General features: G+C 40.5%; 1 protein-coding gene across 18 annotated transcripts in view; it reads left to right on the top strand.

The window, feature by feature from the left end:
* The window catches only part of Syne1 (spectrin repeat containing nuclear envelope protein 1), a 484,186-nt gene that overhangs the window by 8,656 nt on the left and 447,669 nt on the right, over positions 1 to 27,861 (top strand). For all 18 annotated transcript variants that reach the window (XM_042262341.2, XM_015996792.3, XM_015996795.3 and 15 more), the window contains exon 2: positions 395 to 647. In XM_042262341.2, the coding sequence (XP_042118275.1) occupies positions 581 to 647 (67 nt within the window). In that variant the 5' untranslated portion in view covers positions 395 to 580. The remainder of the gene's footprint in view (positions 1 to 394; positions 648 to 27,861) is intronic.

Below are 27,861 nucleotides of genomic sequence, written 5' to 3'. Positions count from 1 at the left end.
AGAGAAATCACATTTCATCCATACAAGGAAACCGAGAGAGGAACCAGAACGTGGAGTGAAGCTGTTAACCCTCAAAGCCCATCTCCACTGATATTCTTCCCCCAGCAAGGCTCCGCCTCTTGAAAGGTCCCATAACCTCCCAAATAGCACCACCAAACAGGGATCACATGATAAACACGTGAGCCTATGCAGGGTGCTTCTCATTCAAACCACCACACATAGCATAAGAATTTTAGAGCTTGCTTAGTGCTTTAAACTTTCCAGTGTTTTCTCTATTAGTTGTTTCCCTTGATAGTGAGCCAGACATTATTAGAGTGCCATAGGGGGCCTTCTCCTTTTGCACTGATCAAGGTGGATGTTTTTCATATTGTACTTTTGCCGGTTTGTTTTTCAGGTTCTCGGGTCTACCTAAGAACTCTTTCTTAGAACTGAAGGAGAACGTGTGGCCCACCATGAGTACTTGGGGTTTGGCTGAGACTCGAAGGCTGTAGACAACACTGCATATGTCATTGGAAGCAGCGTAGTATCACCCTGCACGGGGGGACATCCTTGGTGTCTGCTTCATGCTACAAGAAGAACCATGGCAACCGCCAGGGCATCGTCCAGATCCCATCGGGATATCACCAATGTGATGCAGAGGCTACAAGGTGAGCTGGAAATGTCGTTTTTAAATACGCTCAAATAAAAGTCGCAGTTTATCTCAGAATATCTTCTTCTTCTTCTGTTTTTTTTTTTTTTTGGTCTTTCATTCAGCTTTACGGAGTTATAGCAAAGAAGAGACTAGACTGGGTGTCTTTCATTTTAGTATTTTTAATAAGTCCATGCTATCTTGAGATGTCATGTGCGTCATGTGCAAAGATATAGCTCATTGTGATTGTGTCTCTGCTTTAGTGTCCAGTTGCAAAATCACTTACGCTACTGCTGTCCTGATACGGTTGCCATGGTAATGCTGCACAAGCCACTCCCTGTCCAATCAGAGACCCAGGTTCACTGAGTCCTTCCAGTCAGGTGCCCTAACCTTGTGCTTCTCTGTCTGTACTGATTGATTTGTGATATCAGTATTAGTTGGACCTCCCTCCTGCTTATTGTTGAAGAATCTGTGTCCAATAAAACAACAGATCTGGCTGAAAATAGGACATAGACTGCCCCCGCCCCCACCAAGACTGAAAGTTCTGATGGGTTTTATTCAGCACCAGTGATCTCAGACTTGAGTTGTACGTCTTGATCTGTGTGGATGGAATTGTGTCCTTTGACTATATGTCTTTGCCTGTATGCCTGAGAGAAATTACTGAATCATATCATGCCCCAGTGGCATCATTTACAAACGATGGAAAGGAATTTGATTAAGATCCCTATCAAAATGTGCAGAAGATTGTTTTGGTTGTGGAACATTTACCTATGAGTTTGTTGAAGGTGAAATTTTCCAGCCAAGCTACAGACTGACAATAAAGAACGGATGTGGAAAGATTTGAAGGGACTCCTGCAGGGTCAGATTACAGTCCGACTCTGTATTCTTTATTTTGTCCTTGGTGAATGACAATCCCTGTTATGGAGGCCTTGATTGGGGGGTGAGAGAGACCGAAGAGTATTTATGCTTTAATGTTGCTTTATTATTTTTTTGTAATGGATGTATAAGTGGCTGTTTCTGAGAAATATGTGGAGGAGAGAAAAGAGCTGAGGCTCTATCTCTATTCCCTCCACACCAGGTCTGCTTGATGTCTGTGCATTTACACGTCCCATTTGCAAAACACAGACCCAGTCCCCCACTCTTGGACCCTGCCCCCCAGGACTATTTATAAAGCTCAAGGATACACTATAATAGATGGAATTTGTGATATAATCCATAAGTGCTGCGGTATGTTGAATTACTCAGATAGTCATAGAAGAATAATAGCTTTGTGATGTGTCACATTTGCTTTTTATTGTTTAGATTATTTTCAGAAGATTGTTAATGGTTTTATGTATTGAGTGCTGTGTAAAGCTGGTGGTTTTGTTATATAATTGAATGACTATACTTGTACATCTCTTTTTATCAAAGTTATAGAAAGTCAAAGGATATCTGACAGTCAGAATTCAGAACCTTGAAATTTAGGAAGAGAACATTTCTAAGCATGGATCATCTTCTCTATATAGCTGATTGATGGGCAAGGGTGTGAGGTCTGCTGCAGAATGTCACCTCCATCAGGCTTCAATGGAAGAACGAGAAGGCAGGATGTGAAAATGATCTTGCTGGCTGTCTGCTACCACATTGATCTGCTGGGTTGATCCCGCTGATTCAGCCAGCAAAGGGCATTTTCTGTTCTCATTGTATGTCCCCAAGATGCTTTGCATCCACAAGGGGTTAGCCCTTCTGGCAAAGGAGAAGAGTCATCTGTCAAGAGGATTTGGAAGCCCTGATTACTCACTGGAACCTACTGACAAGTGACCGAGATCCTCATAACTGAGGACTGGCATTATCGTCCAGAAAATTAAGACCAATGAAGAAATGAACTTAAGGAGAGATGAATTTGTACTAATTTAAACAGAGCCCGGATTGCTGTTTTCAAAGTTAAAAATCTCTAAGAACATTTTCTAGAGCCTTCATATCATTGCCTCGATAGATGACACACAATTTTTTATCCTTCCCCCCAGATTTTATTTTCACTTCAGAATCATGAATAACCAATAAAGAGCAAAGGACTTTCAACAATGGCAACCTGGCCTTGCCCTCTTGCTTACTTTATCTATAGCTACATTGTTGCCTGTTTTCTCTGCTTTTAATGTGCAGTCCCAGCTCCCCGAATTCAAGCCCAGACACAGATTGTGACACAATTCTGCTGCTACTGTAGCAGTTCAATCTTTCACCTTTGCCAATATTTGTGCTTGTCTGAGCATAATGTTTTGGGCTGGGATCCTGAATTATGGATGAGCAGCCAGACTGCATTGCAGAGTTCATTTACTCGTAAGAAAATAAATGTTCTATAACTTAGTCGATCAATTTCGATCTAAGCCTAAAGGAAAACATGGGAAGATATTATATAATATAGACATCTAAACATTTTAAATGCATAAAATTAGTGTATATATTATATATGTATGTATATATTTTAAATACTAAGAAGACACACTTAATATAAGTTCCTGGGATTACCTTGGGTATACTGAAAAAAAAAGTGTCTCAACCCTTTTGTTTACAAATATTTTTGTAGGCAGAGACTGCATTTTAAAGATCTCTTCATAGTGCCTCTGGGTAGCATTTACTTAGAATATTTGTTGACTTTTTTCAGCTACTTCTCTTTTATTTGAAAATGTTGAATTTCATGGATTTCCAGATGAATGTCAATGACAGGGTGGTATTGATGTAATCTTACAGAACAAGTGTTAATTACCGAGACAGATGGCAATCAGCATGCTAAACCATATATAGAAAGCGGTCTCATAAGTGTGTAACATTAAACCAGCATTGGTGGCACCCATAATCCAAAACTCAGGAGGCTGAGGCAGGCAGATCTCTCAGTTCAAGGCCAGCCTGGTCTACAAAGCAAGTTCCAGAACCTCTAGGGCAACACAGAGAATCTCTGTCTTGAAAAACAAAAAACAAAAACAAACAAAACAAAAGAATAATTTAAATCTTGGTGTTTGGTTTTCTCTAAGTCCACTATAAAACATCAAACTAACAAAGCACTTGATTGAAAAGTAGAATAAAATAATGAAGGCCGGGCGGCGGTGGCACACACCTTTTATCCAAGCACTTGGGAGGCAGAGCCACGCAGATCTCTGTGAGTTTGAGGCCAGCCTGGGCTACAGAGTGAGTTCCAGGACACTCACCAAAACTGCACAGAGAAACTCTGTCTTGAAAAACAAAAACAAAAACAAACAAACAAACAAACAAATACATAAATAAAATAATGAAAAATGAAAACCTTACTTTCTTGCTATTTAAAATGAGGAAACAGCCGGGCGGTGGTGGCACACGCCTTTAATCTCAGCTCTTGGTAGGCAGAACTGGGCAGATCTCTGTGAGTTTGAGTCCACCCTTATCTACAGAGTGAGATCCAGGACAGGCACCAAAACTACACAGAGAAACCCTGTCTCAAAAAACCAAAAATAAAATGAGGAAACAGGAACATAAGGTAGGAGGAATCTGGCGCCCTGTGAAGTTTCTAATTCTTTTGTAATTCTTTGAGATGTGAAACTTTATCCTTTATTACTCTGATCCAGTGTCCCCTCTTATACAACTACAAAGCAATACCCAAGCCAAAATTATTCTGTGATGACTGAAAGTCTGCCTGAGACTCCCCTGTCTTCCTGTAGGGATGCTCTGTAGCAGCATCTCAAGTTGAAGCAGACTTGCATCATTCCTCTGTGTTTTGGGAAATCGTAGATAAATAAGTGTTTGATAACAAAAGCAATGAGTTAACCTCTTAAATACTGAACTTAAGATAAAATTAGTCAAGACATTTAAAAGCAAAGGAAGAAATGATTTAAATCAGATACCAATTTGTCTATCCTTTAAAAAACATTTGAATTAGTGTTCAGTTATAAGAATGTTTGAACATAACACCCCTTAGAGAACACACAATAGTTCCCAAATGAGTGATTATAACATGTTGCCACTTAGCTATGTACGTAGTTTTGGAACTATGATGTTTGGGGCATATTTGTGTGTTCGTGTTAATGTTAATTTTATGTGTACTAAAGTATCTGTACTTAACTACTGCTCTGTGCTGCAGATCTTTCTGTTTGTAGACCCATTTAATATATCCTGCTATATGAAGGCCATGGGCCTTCAGGGTGTTTACTGACCTACTTCATATTGACAATAAAATGGAAAAACAATGTTAAATCCCAAACAGCCAAAACTCCCAAACACCATTGTGTCAGCTAGCCAAATAAAAATCAAATTGAGTCATAAATTGTGTGTAAATAAATCTTGTATAAGGTATGGGTGTACTTTATGACACTTGAGATAGTTTAAAGGTTTATAAAATAACACATCCCAATGTATCATATGCCTCTGCATGAATTATTTTTAATATACTACTTTAAAATTCTTACTCACATGACAATAAAATCATTTCTTTAACCTCTCAAGTGAAGTCTCAGCCAACTGCTTGACTTCCCCATTCAAACATATCTAACTGTTGGCAATTTTAGGTCTCTTATGTATCCTGTGTTTCAGCCATACCCTGAAGGTATGCTGGCTCTTCTGGGCACCTTCAGGATATGAGTTCAGCTCAGAGCTCCTGAAACTTGGTTACCTTCAAAGCCCAACTTAAATACAGCTGTGCCAGGGGAAGCTTTTTCATCAATATGATAAGTAATTCTTGCTCTAAGTTTCTCCAGCACATGATAGCACCACAATTGTAGGATGTATTGCTGCTTTGCAATTTTGAAAGTCTGGCCAAAGGAACTGGTGATTTTGCAAACGTATTATAAGTGCTTCCTGAGAGAGGCAAGCAAGTTGGTTCTCTGATTTTTTTTCTCACAACATGGCCGGGTAGAAAAGAAAAGATGGTCCAATAGTAGTGTATTCAAAGATAGAGGTGGAGAATGATGAGGGTTCAACATAGAAGATGAAATGCTACAGCCAATGTTGAAGGAAGGAGAGAGATGGGAGATTTGGGAGCCAAGGCGATGAGTCAGAGACGAAGTAATTGATGGTGTTTAATGTCACTTATGTTTATGTGTGTCTCTTTTTGAAAGTTCATTGCATGAAAGACTATTTTACATACTGATTATCAGGCCCAAGTAGATACACCTTCATGAGCCTAAAGTTCAAAATCATTTCTAGAAAAACAAAAAAAGGCTCTGCTCATGGCTGCAAGGAGTTTCAAGATTCTCAGAAGTTGTTGAATAAGAGAAAGTCCTTAAGATCTCAGTAAATATAATTTTGTACTTTATGTAGACCTTAAGAGGAATTGGGACCTAATAGCAAGTTTTCTTCACTGGACACAAGACAACTTTCTGTCCTTATGGAGTCTGGTATCCTGCTCAGAACTAAACATGATCCTCATGAGACCAGGGCTACTCTTCATGTCTTTCAGACACCTGGATGGGACTGTCACTTCTCTCCCATGTCTGTCTTTATGCATCCCTCCCTCATGCGTCTTCACTCACACTCCTTAGTTTTCTAGTTTATTTATTTTTTTAAAAAGAATTTTATATATATATATATATATATAAAATTTCTGTCTGCATACATCCCTGCAGGCCAGACACCAGATCTCATTACAGATGGCTGTGAGCCACCATGTGGTTGCTAGGAATTGAACTCAGGACCTCTGAAAGAGCAGCCAGTGCTCTTAACCTCTGAGCCACCTCTCTAGCCCCTCTAGTTTATTTTTTACATGTTGTTATAGTCGCTGACATTGCTCTCTTCAAATCTGCCTTTGTTTATTTGGCTCCTCCAGGGCTCAGCTTCCTGGGCGTGGCAGAGAATGTATGATGTCATGTGTCATGTTTCAGAATATCTGAAACACTGTCAGAGCTATAAGATTTCCTCTCCTCAAAGGCACTGTCGCTAAATTAGAACAACCGTATTTCCATTTGGGAAAACGCTAATAAGTAACTGTGGTGGTAGCTCTTCAAACCTACCAGTCATGGAGCTGACGGGAACCTTGGGATGTCCTCTGTATGATGGACAGTCTCCACAGGTGACCACAGACTTTAAAAAATATAAAATAAAAGGGATCAGATAGCTATTAAGAAGAAAAATTGACCTTCAATTTCCATGTTAGATCTTTTATATACTTTATGAGATTTAACGACAATAAAAAATATTTGCCTCCCAGGCTCCTATTTTCTTTCAGATTGGGGCTAATGAGGAATTAAACACTTTTTTTTTTCTGTGCACACTCCTATTTAAATACACAAACATCCCATTCCCATTCTTTGAATGATAATCCATAGTTTAAGCAATTTGTAGATATTTAATTAACCATGTGCTATTTTAAGTAGTTGAGAAATTACAGTAAAAATATAGACAGACACTCAAAAAGACTGAAGATAGGCCAATAATATGGTTTTGTTTTCTTAGCTAAGTGAATAGAAACATAAAAGAAGTTAGTAACATCTCAGACAGATTCCACAGCCAGTGATATTTGTGTGACTTTGATCTATGTACAACAGCGTGTGGTTTCCATCTTAACTTGTGTTCTTTTTCTTCCCCTATTGTTCACAATGACCTCTTGGATTAAAAACAATTCCTTCCTCTTCTGATATCAATCTCTCGTGTTAGTAAACACTGGTCTCCACCCATGTGAAAAACAGTATTTACCTTGAATTCTGCAATCACCCACTTCTGTTTGCTTCCTTTCTCATCATAGGAGTCGCCAACACTGTCCACATGACATCTGGGCTCCCTGTATCTGCCTGTTCTTCGTTGTTGTGTTGGCCTGCTCACTGACTTGGGGAGAATTCTGCAGTTCCCAGCGTTTATCTCAGTTGTTTCTGCTATTGGTTTTGTTTGTGGTTGTGCATGCTCGCTCACATTGTGAGCCACAGCGGTCGTTTTTGCCAAGAACTACTCAATTCACACAGGCGCAGGTAGCATCTTCAGACCCTCTGCTTTTTCTGGGCTTCTCACAGATGATCTCATTTTATTCAGATTCCAGGGAGATGGGCATGGATAGTCCACTGCATGACGACTATCCATGCACTGCTTGGATGGTAAGCAGCAAAGTGAAATTCTGACTGTGCTGCCAGAGTCAGGGAGCTGGGCAAGGCTCTACCCTGGATACTGTAGCAATGGATCTTTCACAGCTCCATTCCATTGTGTTCCTTTCCTTATTTGAAAGCCTGGACCAATTCTCTGGGACCCTCAAGGTCCTTTCATCATGGTTAAAACCAATCTTCACCACTGATCACCTTACTTTCATTTTGCTTCATCCCTGTATACTATGATGTTTCAGTCCCAGCCCCTTTCCAGCCAAGCCTTGAACTCACTTGTCTATTACATCATCCCCTTCCCCATCATTCTGTCTTTTCCAGGCTTCAAAGCCCAGCTCAAATATTCCTCTAGGAAATGTAAATACTGATTATGAATCAGTCGGAATAAGACATTCTCTTTCCATGCTCTACTTTAAACAACTTCTATATTAAAGCATCTGCTGCACCAGTGTGCATGGGTTTGCTCCTTTATCTGTGCTTGTTTAGAATTTTAGTAACTCCAGAGTCGATGATTGAGCTTCTGAGATTTTTTTTTTTAACCACAATGCAGTGTTTATTAAGGGCTCCGTCTTCTCAGCTGTACCTTTATGCGTTTAAGAAATATTTCATGGATAGCCACTGAGCCAAGATCCTCTCAATAAAAACATGAAAATAGCTTAGAACACCTATGCTTAGGGAGCAACTTCTCCAGCAGTGAGAAGATAATTATCAAAGAATTGATTAACAGTGACAGATGTGATGATGAGTGAGTACAGACTTGATGAATGAGTGAGTCAGGAAATTTCCACAGAATGGAGAGGTATAATTGCACAAATTTGGCAAGTAAAAAAACTGTCAAATTATTTTCTTGTGTTTTTTTTTTAAATTCTGAACTGAAGATTATTCATTTTTGATTATTGTTTTCTTCTTTTATTTATTACTATTGTATTATTATTACTATTGATTATTATTTTGAGATAGGATTTTGCCTCATAGCTAGCTCAAACTTGTCTTGAATTTGCAGTGATCACCTGCCTCAGCTTCCTGAAAACATCTTGCTCTTATAAAGCGCAGCTTCCTACTTCTACATAAATTAGTCTGGTTACCTAGATTGGAAGTGGATTTATAAATTATGGTTTGGTGTCTTACTTTGCGGATGAATGAAGAGAGTTCAGAACTATGAAGTGAGAAACCAAGGGCACGAACAGATCTCAATAGGGTTCTTCTAGTCTCTATGAAATTGTAAGACAATAAATAGTGCATACTTCTTTGAGGTTGTTCTTTTGTATAGTTGCTACAGATCTTGGGGTCTTCACCGACGGGAGACAAGTCTAGCTATATCATTTTCAGGGTCTAGGACAGTGGTTCTCAGCCTTCTGAATGTTGTGCCACTTTAATGCAGTTCCTCCTGTTGTGGTGACCCTCCCCAACCATAAAATTATTTTGTCACTACTTCAGAACTGTAATTTTGCTATTGTTATGAGTCCTAATGTAAATATGTGATATGTAGGCTATCTGATATGTGACCTCTGTGAAGGGTTGAGAACTGCTGGTCTGGAAGAAAAAGTGCAAACACAGAAGTCATTGTTCAGTTGCTAAGACTAATTTCATATGCAGCACAGCCTAAGTTGGTGTGGGGTCCACAGATGCAGGGCTCTGCGGTGTGACTCAGCTTGCACATCCGGGAAGTCAGCCCTGGGAGATGATACTCTGTAGGACTTGTGACCCTGGAGATGATAGGCTATCCAAAAAGAGGTGGGAAGAATTAGGAGGAGAAATGAAATGTGAAGAGCTCCTTAAATCTAGATTTTTCTAAAATGCACCTTAAATTGGTTTCATATGGAAGAGAAAATGAGGGGACCATCTCTCCTCTTCATCTCAGCTCATGGCTGAGCTCACAGCTAATTCTTGAACAAGGTGAGCCAGACTCACCAAAGGTTAAATATCACTGGGATTATTAATGGCCTTGTCTTTCAGAGTACAAAACAACCTACTATAAAAGTAGATTTGTTATCACTTAGTTTAAAATTGCCCATGTCTTCCTTCCAAGGGGAAAATCACTGTGAATATTATTGCTTATATTGTTTCACACCCAATATATTTAGGTTATACTCAATGACCATGATGAGAGAGTATCAATTATTTTTATTTTTAGAAATACATTAACTAATTACATTCCTTTTATTAGTCCCTACATTAATAATACTGTAGTCAATTCTGTAACAATTGTGATATATTGCTTTATAAAAAGATACATTGGGTAAAGGATGTAGCTCAGTTGGTAGAATTCTGGCCCAGTATGAAGAAAGCCCAGGGTTTGATCCCAGCACTACATTAACTGAGTATGATTGCCCAAGCCTGTAATCCCAGCACTCAAAAAGTGGAAGCAGGAAAATTCAGAGTTCAAGGTCACCTTCAGTTATTATTGTAAGTTCCAGGCCAGCATGAGGCACATGGGACACTGTGTAAAAAAATAAAAGAAAGAAACAAATAAACAAGTAATGAAAGAAAGAAAGGAAAGAGGAAAAGAAGAAGAAAAAATTGCATTTTTTTTCCTTTTTCTAACTTTATCTCATTCAGCAAAGTTGTGAAAAATCCCTACAGAGTGCATGGGTCTTGAGTTTGCAAATCAAAAGGCAAGGAACCATTTTTGTTGGGAAATCATTGCCAAGTTCATGGTTCTTATACAATATTAACGAGATACCCTGACATCATTCTGCACCGTGAACTAGTGACACACCTGGTTCGTTCACAACATGATTATGGGCTCCGACCTAACAGGAAGCATGGACATTTCAGACTGAAACACATACACTTTAACACCTGTCTTATCTCAGGAATCTATTCTATGCAATGCTTGCATCCCACTCACATGATGACTACTTTTCAAAATAATCACTAACCCCACTGTCCTATTCAAAGGATTGTCAATTCTGGTGAATTTTGAAATGTCATGTATTTTCTTTTCTTTTTTTATTTTGTCCTTGTAAAAAGAATCTCATAGTTCACAATTTATTGTTCTTATTTTTGAGATGAAATAACAGATTTCTAGAACAATGAAGTGAGTACTATTCACCTTTGAAGTGGAATGTGATGACGTACTGTAGTCATAACTTTACTCAGTAGGCGGAGGGGGAGGGTTACTTGAGCCTACAATTTTGACTCAAGACTAAGTCACATGTTAGAGGTTGGAAATTATATTAAAAATCAAACTTTGAGGATTCAACCTGATTTACAAACACGATGTGTCTTTTTAACAATTAATTGGGGGTCACCATTGAAATGCAAGTGTTCTGAGGAGTATACCATTTCATGTTTTGGGGTGATAAAGATTATCTTCTCTAACTTATTTTTTTTAAAAGATAAATAGTTCACGTTTCTGAGACTGATTAATGCAAAACCATGCATTTAGTTAAGGCAAAACAAGACTAGAACCTAGATCATATGTCTCTATGGCTATGAAATTGTCAATGAGCATAATTATATACTTCTCTAAAAAAAATAAAGAATAAAAAAAGCTTGTTTAGCTTTTAAATGTTAATTGTTTTAATATATAGTTTCCTACCAAAACACTTAGGTCAAACTGATTAATCATGATGATAAATGAGCAATTAGTCTCCCTGCTTCCAAATATATTCATGCTAATTATACAGTTGAAGAGTGAGACTGATAGTATGTGCCTCATTTATATAAAATTATGAACTTTATCCATCATATTAATTTTCCATTACTTCACTGAAATACCTGAAACAACAACATTCTCGGGAAGAAAGGCTTATTTTGGCTCACAGTTTTGGATATTACACTGCATGATCAAGGAGCCCCATTGCTTTGGGACTCTGGTGAAGGGGGTGGCAGATATGGTCAGGCCATGACCAAACAATGAAGAGAAATGGGACTGACTTGGGTCCTACAATGACATCTGAGGGCATGCCCTCATGTCATACAAACTTTCCAAAGGCCCACATTCTATGAAGTCATCGAATTTCCCAGTGATGCTACCAGGGACCATAGCTTAAACACAGGGCCACTGAGGGGGCCAGTCAACCTCAAACCATGGAACCAGTACTTAGGACATATTGCAGATACTTTAGAACACACCCAGTACCTTGATAGGGATTTGTTTACCTGCCATGGGTTTTTGTTTTGTCTACTTTTTCCAGATAGGATCTTGCCAGATAGCCCAGCCAGGCTAGTCTTGAACTCATGATTCCTCTGCTTCATCCTTCCCAGGGCTGAGACTATAGGCCTTTACCCTAATCCACACACACCTAGTATCTTTTTCAATTTTCAGAACATGCAACATGTTTCCTAAATATTTATCTACATTTTATTTATTTTATTTGTTTATTTACATGTGTGTGTGTGTGTGTGTGTGTGTGTGTGTGTGTGTGTGTGTATACATGCAAGAGCACATATCACAACATACATGTGGAGGTCAGAGGACAACTTCCAGGAATCAGTTCGTTCTTCCTTCTGCATGCATCCTGGGGACTGAATCCTGGTGGTCAGCCTTGGAGGCAAGTGCCTTTATCTGTTGCAGGGTCTCTCCAGCCTTCTGAACTCCTACTAAATGCATTTTAGATTAGCCAGTTCATTCACTGTGTGCCTTTGAAGGTTACTAGAAGTAGAATAGAGGTAATGGTTGAGACTGATCAAGAGAATGAGACAGAATACAAAGAAATAATATCTTTATTTTATATCAGTTTTAATTGTGACTTTCAGTGGGCCTGTGAAAATGAGAAGTTCCTTTAGAGTTCCTATTCGCTCTATTTGCCATTTGAACTGGTTATTGACTATTGGTCTAGAGTCTGGCAAACAGCACTCACTCCTCCTCTTGAAAACTTTGCTTGTCTGTCTGATGCGTTTCTTTCCTCCCGTGTGATCTTGGTTTATAAAATGCAGCTATGGGACACAATCATGCAGTTTACCCTTCTATAGTTGCATTTTTTTCTTTGGGCTGCCAGCTCACAAATAGTGACAGACTTAATATTAATCATGAAAGCTCGGCCTTTGCCTAGGCTTGTCCCACTAGCGTTTATAACTTAAATTAATCTGCTTTAATTAATCTACACTTTACCATGTGGCTTTTACCCTTCTTTCATTCTGTATGTCCGACTCCCTCCATGTCTTCTTAGCATCTCCTCTGCACCTCGATTATTTCCTCCTACTTTCTCTACTTAGAAGTCCCGCCTATACCTCCTGCCTAGCTATTGGCTATTCAGCTCTTTGTTAAACCAATCACAGCAATATACCTTCACACAGTGTACGAACATCCCACAACACCCTCCTTTACAGCACATATGGAAAAGTCTCCGTGTTTGAGATCCAGTCCAACCTTGGGGCTCCAACTCTGTCACTGCCATCTGTGTCCTGGCCCCTTAGGACCTTGGCCATTGGGGAGATTGTAGTCACAATTTTGCCCTTGAGACATTTCCCCAGAAGGTGCTATGGGCAAGGGTCAGCAGACTTCTGGAAGTCAATCCAAGATCCTTGTGGGTTCAATGTCCCTCCAGCTCATGCTGGGCTGATCCTCCTGTGTAGGTGCTGGCCCCTCCCACTTTAATTCTCCAGCCAGGTTTTAGGAACTAGGCCGCAGTCTGAGAGAACTGCCAATGAGCTCTTTCCCAGTCACACTCCAGATGGCCCCAGGGTTGCAGGCAGCAAACTGGCTTGTTCCCCCCCAAGCCCTGCCAAGCCAGAGACTGTGAATGTGGGGGATGAAGGCTGCTCACTTCCTTCCCTGTGGCGAATCAGTGGGATATTTATACTACAGATTTGTAACGTTAGCCCAGTCTTCATTAGGCTGGGGAATGCTGGCTTTTATTCCGTGTTTACAATCTTTGAGAATAACAATTAGTAAGGATTACTTGTAATATTTAACTTTTGTCCTGGGAAGATATGAGCTATTTGAATAGCATGCTGTATTAATTTAATATAAAACGAGATAAAACTGTAGTGAATATATTATATTGTACTATATATTTTTATTACATTTCATATACATACATATATACATACACACACATATATATTTCCAAGGGAGGAAATTTTCTTTTAAAATTTGTGAAAGTGTCAATCCTTAATCACAACTATATAAATAAATTTAAGTATAAGAACTCAGAAAAGAGCCGGGTGGTGGTGGCGCATGCCTTTAATCCCAGCACTCGGGAGGCAGAGGCAGGTGGATCTCTGTGAGTTCGAGGCCAGCCTGGGCTACCAAGTGAGTTCCAGGAAAGGCACAAAGCTACACAGAGAAACCCTGTCTCGAAAAAACAAAACAAAACAAAAAAAAGAACTCAGAAAAGTAAAATTGTGTCTGTGTTTCACACTCTACAGGAGACTTTCTTCCTAGAAAACTATCTTCAGAGTTTTAATGTGGAATTGGCTTTAAATGGCTTAGTTGTTGATACTCAAAACTGGAGTGTTTTAGTGGAAACATTGACTGAGCCTAAATAGCCACGAAATTGCTAGAATGCTGTTCTTCTCAGCAAAGCCACTTTGAAATCTGGCACTCACTAATGTGAGCCTTTATGTGTTTGATAAATACAACTATTTCCTGTTATCCAAAATAGCTCCTGATGTGGGTCAGATTATTGATGCAGAACACGGCCACACCCGCTCTGCTTCAAGGACAATCAGTACCCTGCAGTACCACTTTGCTGTCCTTTATGATTTAAGAGGGGGAAATGAATCTGTTTTGAAAACACAATTTCTTCTAATTCAGATTTCTCAAGATCCAACCAACATAGAAAATAATAAAGAAAGAAAGTGATAAATCTCCCCCAACATGACTAGAAAGGTAGAGACTAGATGCATAAATAGACAGAAGAATATATTTTGCTGATTGTCTCTAATAGTTATGCATAAAAATTAATTTATGTTATGAATGCTGCTTTATAATCTGGGGCATTTGTAGAAAGCAATACATTATACATAGTTTCATGCATCAGTAAATATAAATTTATATTGTCATTGAGTAACTAAATAGTGAATAATACTCCATCTTATAAATGTAATATTTTTGGTTTGATTTCAACTGTGTTCACCATTAGAAATAAATAGGGTCATCTTTTAACATAGCTTCTTTCCGATTTAAATTTTTCTCTAAGAAATACATTTTTGTACTTTTTGAGAATTAGTTTTATAATCACTCAAACAGGTAAGATTCCAAGGTCATGGTAGCCTGACTATTGTAATGTTAGTGGCTTAAGAACTTGCAGTAAATTGGGTCAGTTTTCCATTATTGTGGAATGTTTTCCGGTCAAGTGCCCAACCCTTTTCCCCAAGTGCCCAAATTGCTAAACCCAGAAGGATGGAGCCTCCCAGCATCAGTGCCAGACCTCAGGGAAAGGCTGAAGGGAAACCCTGCCAGGATCTGACTCTCCCCTTTCTTTTCCTCAGACTGAGTCCTCTGTCTCTGAGGGCACTTCATTTAAAACACACAAACACAGTTCAGCATGGTGACTGGTGACTGCCGCTTGTACTCCATAATGCTGAGTTTAGTCATTATGCAATCCTGATGCAGCATCCTGATCAAGATACAGAGGTGAACATTGCCTCAACTACTGTGTGCTGCAGACAAGTGAGGCTTTGAATATCTGGCCCCTTGAGTCACCCAAACATCCCCACTCCCTGCCACCTCAGTTCTCAGCTGCTTCTCTTTTGTGAATGGAAGTGAGAAGGTGTATGAGGTCTTCAATATGCAAGGGACAAGATGCTGACAAGCCCGCTCCTTGCTTTTGGCAAGAATATCATAGTTTTTTTTTGGTTTTTTGAGACAGGGTTTCTCTGTATAGCTTTGCGCCTTTCCTGGAACTCACTTGGTAGTTCAGGCTGGCCTCGAACTCACAGAGATCCACCTGCCTCTGCCTCCCGAGTGCTAGGATTAAAGGCGTGCACCACCACCGCCCGGCTGAATATCATAGTTTTTAAAGCTTTATTTATCTTTATTTTATGTGCATGCACATTTTTCTTGGATGTCTGTAAGGGTACCCACAGAGTGTGGAAGAGAGCTCAGATCCCCTGAAACGAGACTGTTGTGAGACATCGCATGGGTGCTGAGAACCAAACCTCGGTCCTCTGCAAAAATAGCAAAGTGAGAGTCATATCTCTAGCCCCACATGTCATCATCTTATTAGCAGACTCCTTTTTTTTTTTAAAAAAAAAAAAAGCCTGCAGATGCTTCAGCCCCGTTTGAACGTCTACCCAGGTAAGGTTCCCATGGGAACCATTGCTAAACGTAATGATTCTGAATGGCTTGTTATCTTTTCTATGAGGTATTCCTTGTGCCTATAGCTTGAGCCTCATTATTCTCCTTAGCTGTAGGACAGGACCACCTCCCTCCTGGAGTCTTCATTCTTTGCATGCTTACCCTGTGCCAGTCTCCCTCGTCCCCTATGGGCTGCCACACGTTGTCTTACTTCTCTCCCTTTTCCCTCCTAGATTATCTCAGAGCTGTTTCTCATTGTCAGCCCCAACCTCTGTTCCCTCTCCCTCTGTTATTTAAAGTGAACTCATTATTTCCATGTTTAAGGTTAAAATCCAGATTGGCGAGCTGCAGTTTCTTTATTGAAATTGGGTTTCTACCCAGCTAGGTCTTTTCCTGCTCATGGTCCTGACACCTGTCACCATCATCCATTACTCCTGTCTTGAAATAGGCAGCAAATGCTTGTCTTCTTCATGTTTTCAGTGTGCAACTCCCTGTTGAATTTCTGACAAGATTCCCACTTTTGATGGGAAAGGCTGCACCCATCTTAGCGAACATCATTAACATATATCGTGTCCTCACTTGACCGAGCAAGGCTTCCTCACTTCAGACAACAGCAACACAACGATATCATTCTCATTTCCGTGTGTCTGGGGTGTCATCTGAGATTTGGAAGGTGATCTATCTTCCCAAATTATCCAACTGTTAAGTCTACAGTTTTAAGACACCATGATATATGGGAAGAATCAGCAGGCTCAATGCACATAAGAACTCACAGAGACTGTGGCAGCATGCACAAGACCTGCACAGGTCTGCACCAGATGGGTTCCTACGGCTGAAAGGAGAAGTGTCATACTCTTCCATCTCTAACACAGAAGCAATCTCCAGTTGAAAACCATTTGCAAATGAAAATTTAGTTTCCTCCATGGAAGTCTCACTAGGGAAACAAACTACTCTTAAGGGTGGGCTGCATGCCCAGCAGTAGATGGCCAACAGAAAATGAAGTCAACAGTGTCTTTGGAGGATCCTTGTCTCAAAATGTTATGTCAGGGCTCTTCCTTGTTTTTCTTTTTTAAGTATTTCTTCCTCCTCCTCTTCTCCTCCTCCTCTTCTTCTTTATAAATAAATATATATAATATATAAATGTAAAATATATACATATTCTTCCCTCTTTTTACTCTACAGGTCCTTTGTGTATATATTATGACTTCAAGTTTAGTGTTTTGATGGGATTCCTGAGTGTATAAATGAGTGGGTCTCTGTATCTTATACCTTCTCTTGGGTTCTTTTCCTTCTGCTTGTTTAACCCAATTCTGATCTGTTAGGTTTTGTTGTATCTTCTTATATTTTATTTTGTTATTACCCCATAGAGGCCCCTTGATTTCTAATGAGAGACAGAAAGGGGGTGAATCCAGATTTACTCAAGCTGTTATTTCAGTGAGAGCTCTTCATCTCACCATGCATGGATATGTTTTTTCGAATCTCGGGGAACTTCCCAGAGTCCCTTCTCCTCTATGAAATGAAGGTCCACCAAGAGAAACTATTCCTGCAGCTACCCCAGTTCTTGCCCATTGGCTCATCTCCCTGAGCCTCAGAGAGAATGTAGAGAGCATGGAGCAGTGTCAGGAAGAACAGGGAATCTGAACATAGAAGTTGGAGCTGAAAATTGTCTGGAATTTCTTACAGTGGTTCTCAACCTGTGAGTCACAAGCCCTTTGGGATCGAATGACTCTTTCACAGTGGTCACTTAATATCATAGGAAATGACAGATATTTACATTATGATTTGTAACATTAGCAAAATTACAGTTATGAGGTAGCAATGAAAATAATTTAATGGTTGGGAGTCACCACAACATGAGAAATTGTACTAAAGGGTGGCAGCATCAGGAAGGTTGAGAACCACTGCTTTAGAAGAAATGTACAGAGCAGATTTTCATCAACTCCTTTTACCTTTATTTTGCATATTGTCAGCAAACATTTCTACAATGGGCATAAAGAGTTGCCATAGCTATTACTCAGACAGGACTACTTTTGATATTCTGCTTTAAATTCTCTATACACAGTAAAGGAAAGGACATGAGAAGGTTTTATGTGCTTTCTATAGGAAGTATTGACGAAGGTAATCATCACCATTCACTACCCACCAGCATAAAATCGCAAAAAATATTTGTATGGTGCATTTTTAGACTCCTAATGTCTAGAGGAAAATAGTGCAAAAGGAACATTGGGGGCCTATTCTTTCTTGCCTGGGCTTGTGGCCTCCCAGTCTGGTGTCTTGCTTTGTTACCTCTCAAGAGGCTTTTTTCCACATCAGAGCCTGTCAAGCTGTTGATCTTTTATTTATTTTTTACCATATGTGAAATTTTAGTATGACAGTGACTGAAATGCTCAGTCTTGGCTAATATTATTGGCATGGCTGGTTTCTTGCTCCTTCCAAAAGGGAAAGTGCAAGGAAATGAGGAAATCTCCTCCCGCCCCACATGATCTCTGCTTCAGCCTGCACAGTTGTCTTCAGCCAGTCATCTGCTCTCCCGCCTATCAGATGTCCGTCCATGAATCTAATACGCATGTGTCAACTTGCAGCCCCTTTGCTGACCACTTTGCTGTAGAATCATTGTTTTTGTTGTGTTTGTTCTAAAGCACAGTTTTTTGAAAAACTCAGCATGAGGCATTGATTTCAAGTAATCAGTAGAAGAACATGGGATGTCAATGAAGCAATATCCTCAATTAAACTTAATTCTAAATGGATCCTAATCCTTATCACTGCAAGGAAATAGACTTTAGTTATGTGGGGCTATGGAGTTGGTTCCGTTGGTAAAACACTAACTGTACAAATGTGGAACCAGAGTTAAGATGTCCAGCATCCACATAAAAAACCAAATGCAGTGGTCCATGCCTGCAAACTCAGTTCTGGACAGGTAGAGACAGGTGCATCCTGGAAGCTTGCTGAGAAGCCAGTCTATCAAATTGGCAAGTTCCAGGTTCAGTGAGAGATCTTGTCTCAAAAGAGAAGGTGGAGAGTGATTGAGGAGGACACCTGACTTTGACCTCTGACCTTCATAAACTCATGTGTTTGTATATATGCACACACACACACACACACACACACACACACACACACACACCACAGAAAGGTGGGGGAGGGAAGGAGGGAGGGAAGGAGAAACATATACACATATTGAGAAATTTAGTTTTATAAACGATCAGTTTTATAATTTGTGGTTTATGGAGTCTTGCTGAAGGAATTGACAAAGTCTCATGTGGCTTTTTGTGCAATTTATTCATTTTCATCTGAAAATCACTGAATCTCCCTGGCTGTGGTAGTTAGCTCTAGTTGTCAGCTCCACACAACCTACAAACACCTGGGAAGAGAGTTTCCATGAAGGATTGTCTACACTGTGTTGTATGGTGGACTCACCTATTGGGGACTGTACTAGTTAAGTGAATTGATATGGGAAGCCACATCCCACTGTGGGTGTCCCCATTCTCTATGCAGGGGCTCTTGGACTGTCTAAGACTGCAGAAATCAAGCTGAGCCCATGAAAAAAAGCAAGCCTGCATGTATTCATTTCTCCCTGTGTTTGACTCTGGATATGCTGTGACTGGCTGTTTGAAGTTCCTGCCTTGATTTCCCCACGATGATGGACTGTAACGTGGAATTGTGAGCTGCAAGAAGCCCCTCTCCCACAAGTTGTGTTTTGTCAGGGTTCTTTCTCCCAGCAACAGAAACGAAACTAGAGCACTGGCCTGGTCGATAAACATGTCCAGAGCACAAAGTCCAAGGATCCTGATTGTTTGCCACAGTTCCTTAGGGAATGGAAGACATTTTTGGTTCTTTGATCTGATAATATAAGGGAGGTTGGATTACTCAGCATGTCCAGTGAGGGAAGTGGGGGGAGGTCTAGAAAGCCCTGTGGGTGGGTGATAACCCAGTGCCATCAGATAAGGAGGTCCAAAGAGAACAACGGCACAAAAGCTTTCCTCCCCTGTCTTCTGAGAGCATCGGAAGGCAGCCTGTGGCCATGTTTTCCTTGGCAGTTGGGGACAGCCATAATTAGCCAGAGGGTGGTGAAAATGTGAGGCACCCACGGCCCAGAGCTTGCATTTAGTACTTTATAGACGTTCAGAATGGTGGCTTTTTGCCTCCTGTGAGTTTTTATTACTGAGGTTATTTTTTAACCTAGTAAATTTTCTTGGACTGCGTTGTTTACTTGGCTTCTGCGAAGGGTGAGAATTAAACCCAGATGTTTTTGTGATTTGATGATTGTAGAAGACTCCGAAGAGGCCTCTGACCTCTGATGCAAGAGCCTAACCTCACTTGGATTTGCTCTTCATTTTCTTCTCTCGGCGATGCCATGGAGAGATTCATCTTGATGATAAGGAACGCTGTCAGTTATGGTATATATTTCTCCGATTGGCCACCAGATGACCTGTCATACAGAGCAAATATTGAATGCGTAGTCACAGTTGCTGTTACTGGACCTATCTGGTTTCCTTCCTGCATAAGAAGGAAAGACTAACTCAGACTTTTAGGGGCTGGGAGAGTTGTCCTCTGTGATGAGTAATTGCTAATTGCATGCTGTCTCCTCCTTTTGTGCTCTACAAATAGAACATGCTTTAATTAATCTAGAAAACTAAGACTGTGCCCTGTTTACATCATGCTATGTTGAAATCTCTGGAACTGAAACCATTTTTTAACCACAAGAGGTATTGTTCAAAGACCAGGAGGATCTCAGAAACGCATTTCATTAAATTATTTAAAGAATCGTTTCAATATATTAGTATGTATGTGAGTGTGTGAACATCCTAAGCTTTCCCTTCCTTGTCTAAATGCAGTGCTGGGGGAAGGGCCAGTCCTGTGTCAACACTCCATCAATGCCTTGGTTCTGGTTCTACAGCCAATTAGATGGAGCTCATGGGTCAGTTTCTAGTCTCAGAAATATGAAGACAATAGGACCCGGAAGAAGGCTCAGTCAACAAAGTGCTTTCCTTGCAAGAATGCGGACCTGAGTTCAGATCCTTAAAACTTACAGAAAGAAAAAAAAAAAAAGCAAGACATGGCTTGTTAGTCTAGAAATGGCAAGTTTGGAGGTAGAGATGGGTGCATCTCTACCGCTCTTAGCCAGTCAACCTAGCTTAACAGGCCAAGGAGAGACCCCATCTCAAACAAAGGGTGGAGTACAGCTGAGGAAAGATGCCTGAGATTTCTCTCTGCCCTCCATATGCATGCATATATATATAGCCCTCTATATGGATGCATATATATGTATATATATGGAGAGAGATTGATTGATTGATATATCCCCTACTCACATAAATACACATACACACTCAAGAGAAAAAATATGAAAAAAGATAATACAGGTTATGATAATATAAAGAGTAATTGGTAACATCATTGTTTTAAAGAAAGGAAAAAGGAAGTTTTAAGGAGAGAGAAAGCCTTTCATCTGACTGGAATAGTGTGTATTTGAGCTGCTCTTCGAGGGCTTTTTTCATATAACTATGTTTGCAATAGTTACAACAAAAGATGGAACTCTTCACACAAAGCTCTTTCCTTAGGTGGTATGCCCTTGATGGCTAGGGTAAATCCAGGTGGTCTTTGGAGGTTTTCCCCCTGCACTAACTCAAAGCAAGACACATGTCTGGACCACTGAATTCACCATCCAGTTAAACAAACGTTTGTCATGTTCTTGCTCAGATGCAAAGTGTAGATGTAACCAACCATCTTATTAAATAAGAAACACAGAACCAATGCAAAGAAGAAAGCCAAGAGATCAGAGCTAAGAGCCTTACCCACCTGCTAGCCTCTTAGCCAAGAGACCTCTCTGAAAGAGACCTACTTCCTGTCTGTTTGTCTTTATATAGACTTTCTGTTCTGCCTTCTCATTGGTTGTAAACCCAAACACATGACTGCCTCGTCACTGCCTGTATGTGCAGCCCTCCAGGTCTTCTATGGTATTGAGAGTAAAGGCGTGTGTCTCCAATGCTGGCTGTATCCTTGAACACACAGAGACCTACCTAGCTTTGCCTACTAAGTGCTGGGATTAAAGGCATGCACCACCACCGCCCAGCTTTCGCTATGGCTCTAATAGCTCTGACCCCCGGGCAACTTTATTTATTAACATACAATTAAAATCACATTTCAGTACAAATAAAATATCACCATAGCAAAGTGATGCTTTCATACTTATGGCAGAGTGGAAATTGTTTTAGGAATTTTAGCTACTGTGTTATGTATGCTGTCTGTTTAATATTTTCAAATAAACTTCCCATCTGTGCTTAATGGGAATACATCTTGATTTTAAATCTTGAGGGTCAATTGGTTTACTAAGAGATCCAGACCCTTTCAGAGCAATGCTCTAAATATAAGACTCCATTATATATTGAATTTAACATGATTTTCATGTCATTAAAAATACCTGTGTTTGTGGGCCATTAAAGAATATACAGCAGGTTTAGCCGGGCGGTGGTGGCGCACGCCTTTAATCCCAGCACTCGGGAGGCAGAGGCAGGCGGATCTCTGTGAGTTCGAGGCCAGCCTGGGCTACCAAGTGAGTCCCAGGAAAGGCGCAAAGCTACACAGAGAAACCCTGTCTCGAAAAACCAAAAAAAAAAAAAAAAAAAAAAAAAAAAAGAATATACAGCAGGTGACAACCAGTAGTCTACAGATATGACCTAACAAATGAATAACTCTCTGTTGGGGAGCCTCACTAGGCAAAGTCCATGGAGGAGCCCCACTAAAGAAAATCCATGGGGTGGCCCCACTTGGCAAAGTAGGTGGGGAAGTCCGTGGGGTAGCACCACTATGCAAAGTCCGTGGGGTGACTGGCTGTGGATACTGGTTCTTTTCTGTCTGTAACTTCCTCATGTGCCACCACTTTATCTGTCTAGAAAGAACAGCTGTGGGGTGCTGCTCACAGCCCTTTGATGGCGTGTTTTACATCTCTGGGCACACATGAGCTATGGATTTCTGCTTAAGCTATACAATTCTGATGAACAGAAATATTACCAGAATGTTCTTCTTTACTGACACAGGAAAGAAGTAACAGTATTCTCAGTCTCAAAGACAGCCTTTTACACATTTTGCAAAGACCTTAAAACTAGTCCCAAACAGACTAAGCTGCCCCTGCAAAATATATGCAAAGACTTAATTTCCTGGGTGTTGTTTGTTGTTAAATCAAGGCCAGGCTGTTTACATCAAGACAGAGTCCTTGCAGTAGCTCCCTTTCTGCATGTACCCTGACTGCTCAAGGTTCAGCCAATTGTTTAATGTCTGGGACCTCTCACGAACTTAGAGCTACGTGCATGGGTCAGTGTGACATTACTAGCCTAAGAGAAACGGTGTAACTTATCTTGTGTTTTGAGAAGGGGTAGGACCCTGAAAATGTAACTTATGACTGTCCTGAGTCTGGCTGTGGGGCAGCAGTGGTGTGGAGAGAGCGGCTGTGTAGAGCTATGTGAGAGCTGCTGCAGAATGTGAGTGTGTGTGTGTGTGTGTGTGTGTGTGTGTGTGTGTTCATGCTGAGTGAGAAATGAAGAAGAAACTTGAAGAAGAAGAAGAAGAAGAAGAAGAAGAAGAAGAAGAAGAAGAAGAAGAAGAAGAAGAAGAAGAAGAAGAAGAAGAAGAAGAAGAGAAGTGTGAGGGAGTGAGTGGGTGAAGGAGTGAATGAGTAAAGAGCGAGTGAACAATGAAGAAGTATGTGTGAGAGACAGACAGACAGACAGACAGACAGAGAGTTGTGTGACAGAGCTGCTACTACCTCGAGGAGCTGTGCCTAGGAACTGTGTAAAGCGCTGTATGATGAGAGAGCTGTGTAAACGAGATGTTTGGCTATGACTGTGTGGAGATCTGTAACTGTGTGGAGGCGAACAGAGTCAAAGACCATTTCTTAAGATGAAGTAAAAGAGAAAGTTCCCATCAGAAAGCGTGTGTGTTTCCTTATTTCACCAGTTGTAGGTAGATTAAAACTTATTCCTAATTACCCTCAGAAAAAAGTTTTCTACCTTCGCTACTCTGAGGCATTCCTTTTATTACCCTGAGCGGATTGTGGCAGCTGGTCTCTTAGAGTCCTCATTAGGGGGGTTCAAGACAGGATTTCCTTGTGTAGCCCTGGCTGTCCTGGAACTCACTCTGTAGATCAGGTTGGCCTTGAATTCAGAGATCCACCTGCCTCTTCCTCCTGAGTGCTATGATTAAAGACACCTGACTCCACCACCTGACCAAAATACCCATGTTTTAAAAATAGAATAAGTTGTTTTATTTTGCCCACCAAGATGCTCACATTTCCTCCACACATATGGAGACATTTGGGTTCCTGGCACATGGTGTGTTTTAGCTTGAAGCCTTTCTGACCCATCACAAGAGCATCAGCCGTTTGTGAGATAAGCCAAGCTTTAGAGTAAATGAGAAAGTTTATATGCTAGGCTATCCAATCTAACCTGAAGGGAAGAGACTAGATTTGTTCTGCATCACTTTTAAAACTTGATTTTTGGATGACAGCGCTATGATGATGTAAGTAAACTGCCCCACACAGTTGTGTTTTCTGACCCCTTTCCTTTTTCTGTGCTTATAAATAACACTTTATGTGAACATAGATGAAATAATTAAAATTCATTGTATGTAGTGGAGAGCTTAGATATGAAAATAATAGATGTGGCCTTGAGAGAAAACTAGAACATAACCATTTTATCCTATTTTATTTTTAAGACATTTAAACCCAAGGAGAACATGAGATAGGGTCTCATATAGATCAGCTGATCTTGACCTTGCATTCCTTCCCCTCCAGCCTTTACTGCCCAAGTGATGGGAAGGTGTGGGCACCACAACCATTTTACAAGGTGCTAGAGGATTAAACCTAGCTTTTGTGTATGCTAGGCAAGCATACCACCAAACAATTCAGCCCTCAGTCCACAGCATTCTCAAAATTAGAAGAAAAAATAATTTATCATGTGAAATTTGTTTTGGGGTATATACCGATCATTATTCTCCCCAAAGGAAGTTCCATACAGGGAACACAGGTCAAAGAGGGCCAGTGTTTCAAGACCATCCATCCTTTGGGACAAGCATACTCTTGGAAGATAAAGTCAAGGATTAGTGAAGAAGCATCCTGGAACAGCTTCCGCTCTCGGCTCTGCACCTGTGACAGTTCTTATTAGGGAAGTCAGCTTGATGCCCAAGTCTTCACTATGTACAAGTCCATGGAAAGCCACTGTTTCCAATTAATTGATTGTGGTGTAGATATTTGAAGCATAAAAACATAAAAACATAGTTGTGTAGAAGGTGTGGGCCTATCAGCCACATCTGTTCAAGGAACCATAAGTTGAATTTTTTTTAAAAAAATTTCATAAGTTGAATTTTAATGCCTTGTCAGAACTTGACCTCTGCATAGCTGCCCTTATCACCTTGGGTGGCTCATGGAGCCACCGCAATGGGATGGGCAGATATAGCACCAACTGCATTTTCCTGAAACAGCTCTGTTGACAGACTTCTGTTCAAGTGTTTCCAAATTTGGGAAAGAATATATAGATTCTGGCAAGGCAGTTTGGAATAGTTAGCAGCAGCATTTGGGGGTATTATAATGAAAAAAAACCAGATTGCTCATTTATTCATTTACTAGCTGTTTATTAGAGTTCTCCAATGCTATTTGAGATGGGGTTGCCATTAGAGACCTGTTGGATAGTTGATGTTCAGTCCAAGGCCTGAATGGGGAAGATGGCGCCTTGGACTAATGAGGACACCCCAGGACTTGTGATGAGCACAGGCAAATCTGCACTGAAGCTTGGCCAGTATACCTGGAACTGGATGAAGAAACTGTGGGGCTAAGGGTTGAATTTTAGAATGTTCATTTTGAGATGCTGTGAGTCATCTGGTGAGATGCTAGGAAATCAGTTTTATGTAGAAGGCTGGGACTTGAAGGAAACCTTTGAGTTTGAGAATTTAGTGGTTGAAAAGCTAATCCACATTGATCTGGACTGAAGGAAGAGTGTCAGTAGAGAAGGGAGTGGCCTTGTTTCTCACTTGTCCCTCCTTGTAGGAGTGTGCCCATTTCCTTTCTGAGATTATCATGATCATCCTGAGCCATCACAGAACAGAGATGACCATGGTTACTTACAGAATACCTTTGTCCTGTTGTCATGGCTGTGAGATCAGCAAATGATACCATGGTAACTAGGTGTGCAATAATGGTAATGGAACTTTAATAGTCCTTCTTGACTCTTGTTTGTGATTTCACCCACTACCCCCTCCTATACCCCCAGCTTTATATGACCTTGAAGGGGTGGCTAGAGTGCAGGGGAGGTTCAAGATCAAGTGAGGATGGGAGTCTGGTGGTACCCATGCTGGGGTGAGATCATTCTCTGATACAGCTGCTTTGGACTCATCCATGCTCTTTTAAGTAATGTCTCAACTGTGCTCCTGCACATAGTCCCTCACACACCCTCCTGTAGCCCCAGTAAATTAATTAATTCATCATCACATTTAGATGGAATCCTTCCTTTGATCTGTCAATGTACTTTCTGGGACGAAAAGGTCTTTCTCTCTGTATCTCTATAAAATGTAACATAGTACCTCCAATGTCTGTAGTTCAGCGCAAGAATCCAACAGAGGCAGAAGGGGAGAAACAGTGTAGTAAGGAGAACAAATGGAGAGGGATGCTCGGCATCCAGGTAAATGGAGTTTTGAGGGTGGGAATGGAGCTAGCAAGACCCCCAGTTGGAGAAGTCCTGTAATATGAGAAGAGACTCACTCTTGGAACGATGTAAAGTGGGGATGTGACATACTCAGGACTGTTTCCACTGAAATAGCAAGGACAGAAGTCTGGAGGGGACAAAAGAGACCAAGGAGTGAAGAAGTCAGCATCCATGTATTAGAAAAATCTCTGGAAGAGCTTTCCATGCAAGGGCTGAGAGAAAGTGATGGTCCCTAGAGGGAGACAGGGCATGGGGCTAGGAGTGTTTATTTTAATAGACAGTTGAAAGATGCTTTGTAGTTGAAAACAAATTTTCTGCAAAATCCCACAATTTAAATAGCCTATCCTATTTGTAATAAGTTGAATCTTTTGTAGCACCAAACACAAAAATGTCCTCTAGAGATTTCATTAATTTATTGGGTGCCAAGTTTAGGATGACCATGTGTTTGTAGGGACTGACCTTTTCTCAGATCCACATCCTAGTCCATCTCTGGAGAGATGAGGAATCCAAACAAGGTTCTTTACATGTCTTGAGTATATATCTTTCTTTTTGTTACTTCATGCCTGTGTCTTAGTTTTCTCCATCCCATTTGGTTACTCAAACTCTGTCCGACCACACCTGTTCATGAGGTGACCCTGGGCTCCTCAGCACTTCTCTCTAATAGGCTTGTATTCTCTCCTGTCTGTCATCTACTCTTTGCATGATATAATTCTAACTCTACACAAACACAATGATAATTATGGTTTTCTGGTAGATTCCATTCCAATAAAATGGAATACACAGTACCCAAATTACATAATATCTGCACATAAACTATGCAGACCTTCTTATATACTTTAATTTACTCCTAGATTATTTTTAAGACCTAGTGAAATACCAATGTTATGTGACTAGTGGTTACACCACATTGCTTAGGAAACAATAAGATAAAACAAGAAGTGTCTATGTGTTCTTTACAGTTGCAATCCTATACACATAATCACATGACACATGTCAGCAATGATGGGACACTACTGATCAATGATTGATTGAATCTATGCTTATGGAACCTGCAGAACCCAGGGCTGTCTGTATAAAACTTGATGTGAGAGATACTTCCAACGAGAGGCATTGTCAAATTCACTCACTTCTAGATTTCCATGTGGAGTTGACAAGGATATTCTGCATAAATAAACTGTGATAGGCACGTGTCAAAGGCTGAGTGAATGTGGCTGTCTGTGGCAGACCTGTTGCACATCTAGCCAGGGGCCTAAGCAATAAGGTGGAGATGAGAAACATTAACGTAAGTCAGGAAAGATCTCTGATACTGAGTAACTAGGGGAAAATGCA

Source organism: Peromyscus maniculatus, chromosome 16 (genome assembly GCF_049852395.1).
Source record: "Peromyscus maniculatus bairdii isolate BWxNUB_F1_BW_parent chromosome 16, HU_Pman_BW_mat_3.1, whole genome shotgun sequence".
NCBI classification, from domain to species: Eukaryota; Metazoa; Chordata; class Mammalia; order Rodentia; family Cricetidae; genus Peromyscus; species Peromyscus maniculatus.
This window is presented reverse-complemented; position numbering and strand designations above follow the sequence as displayed.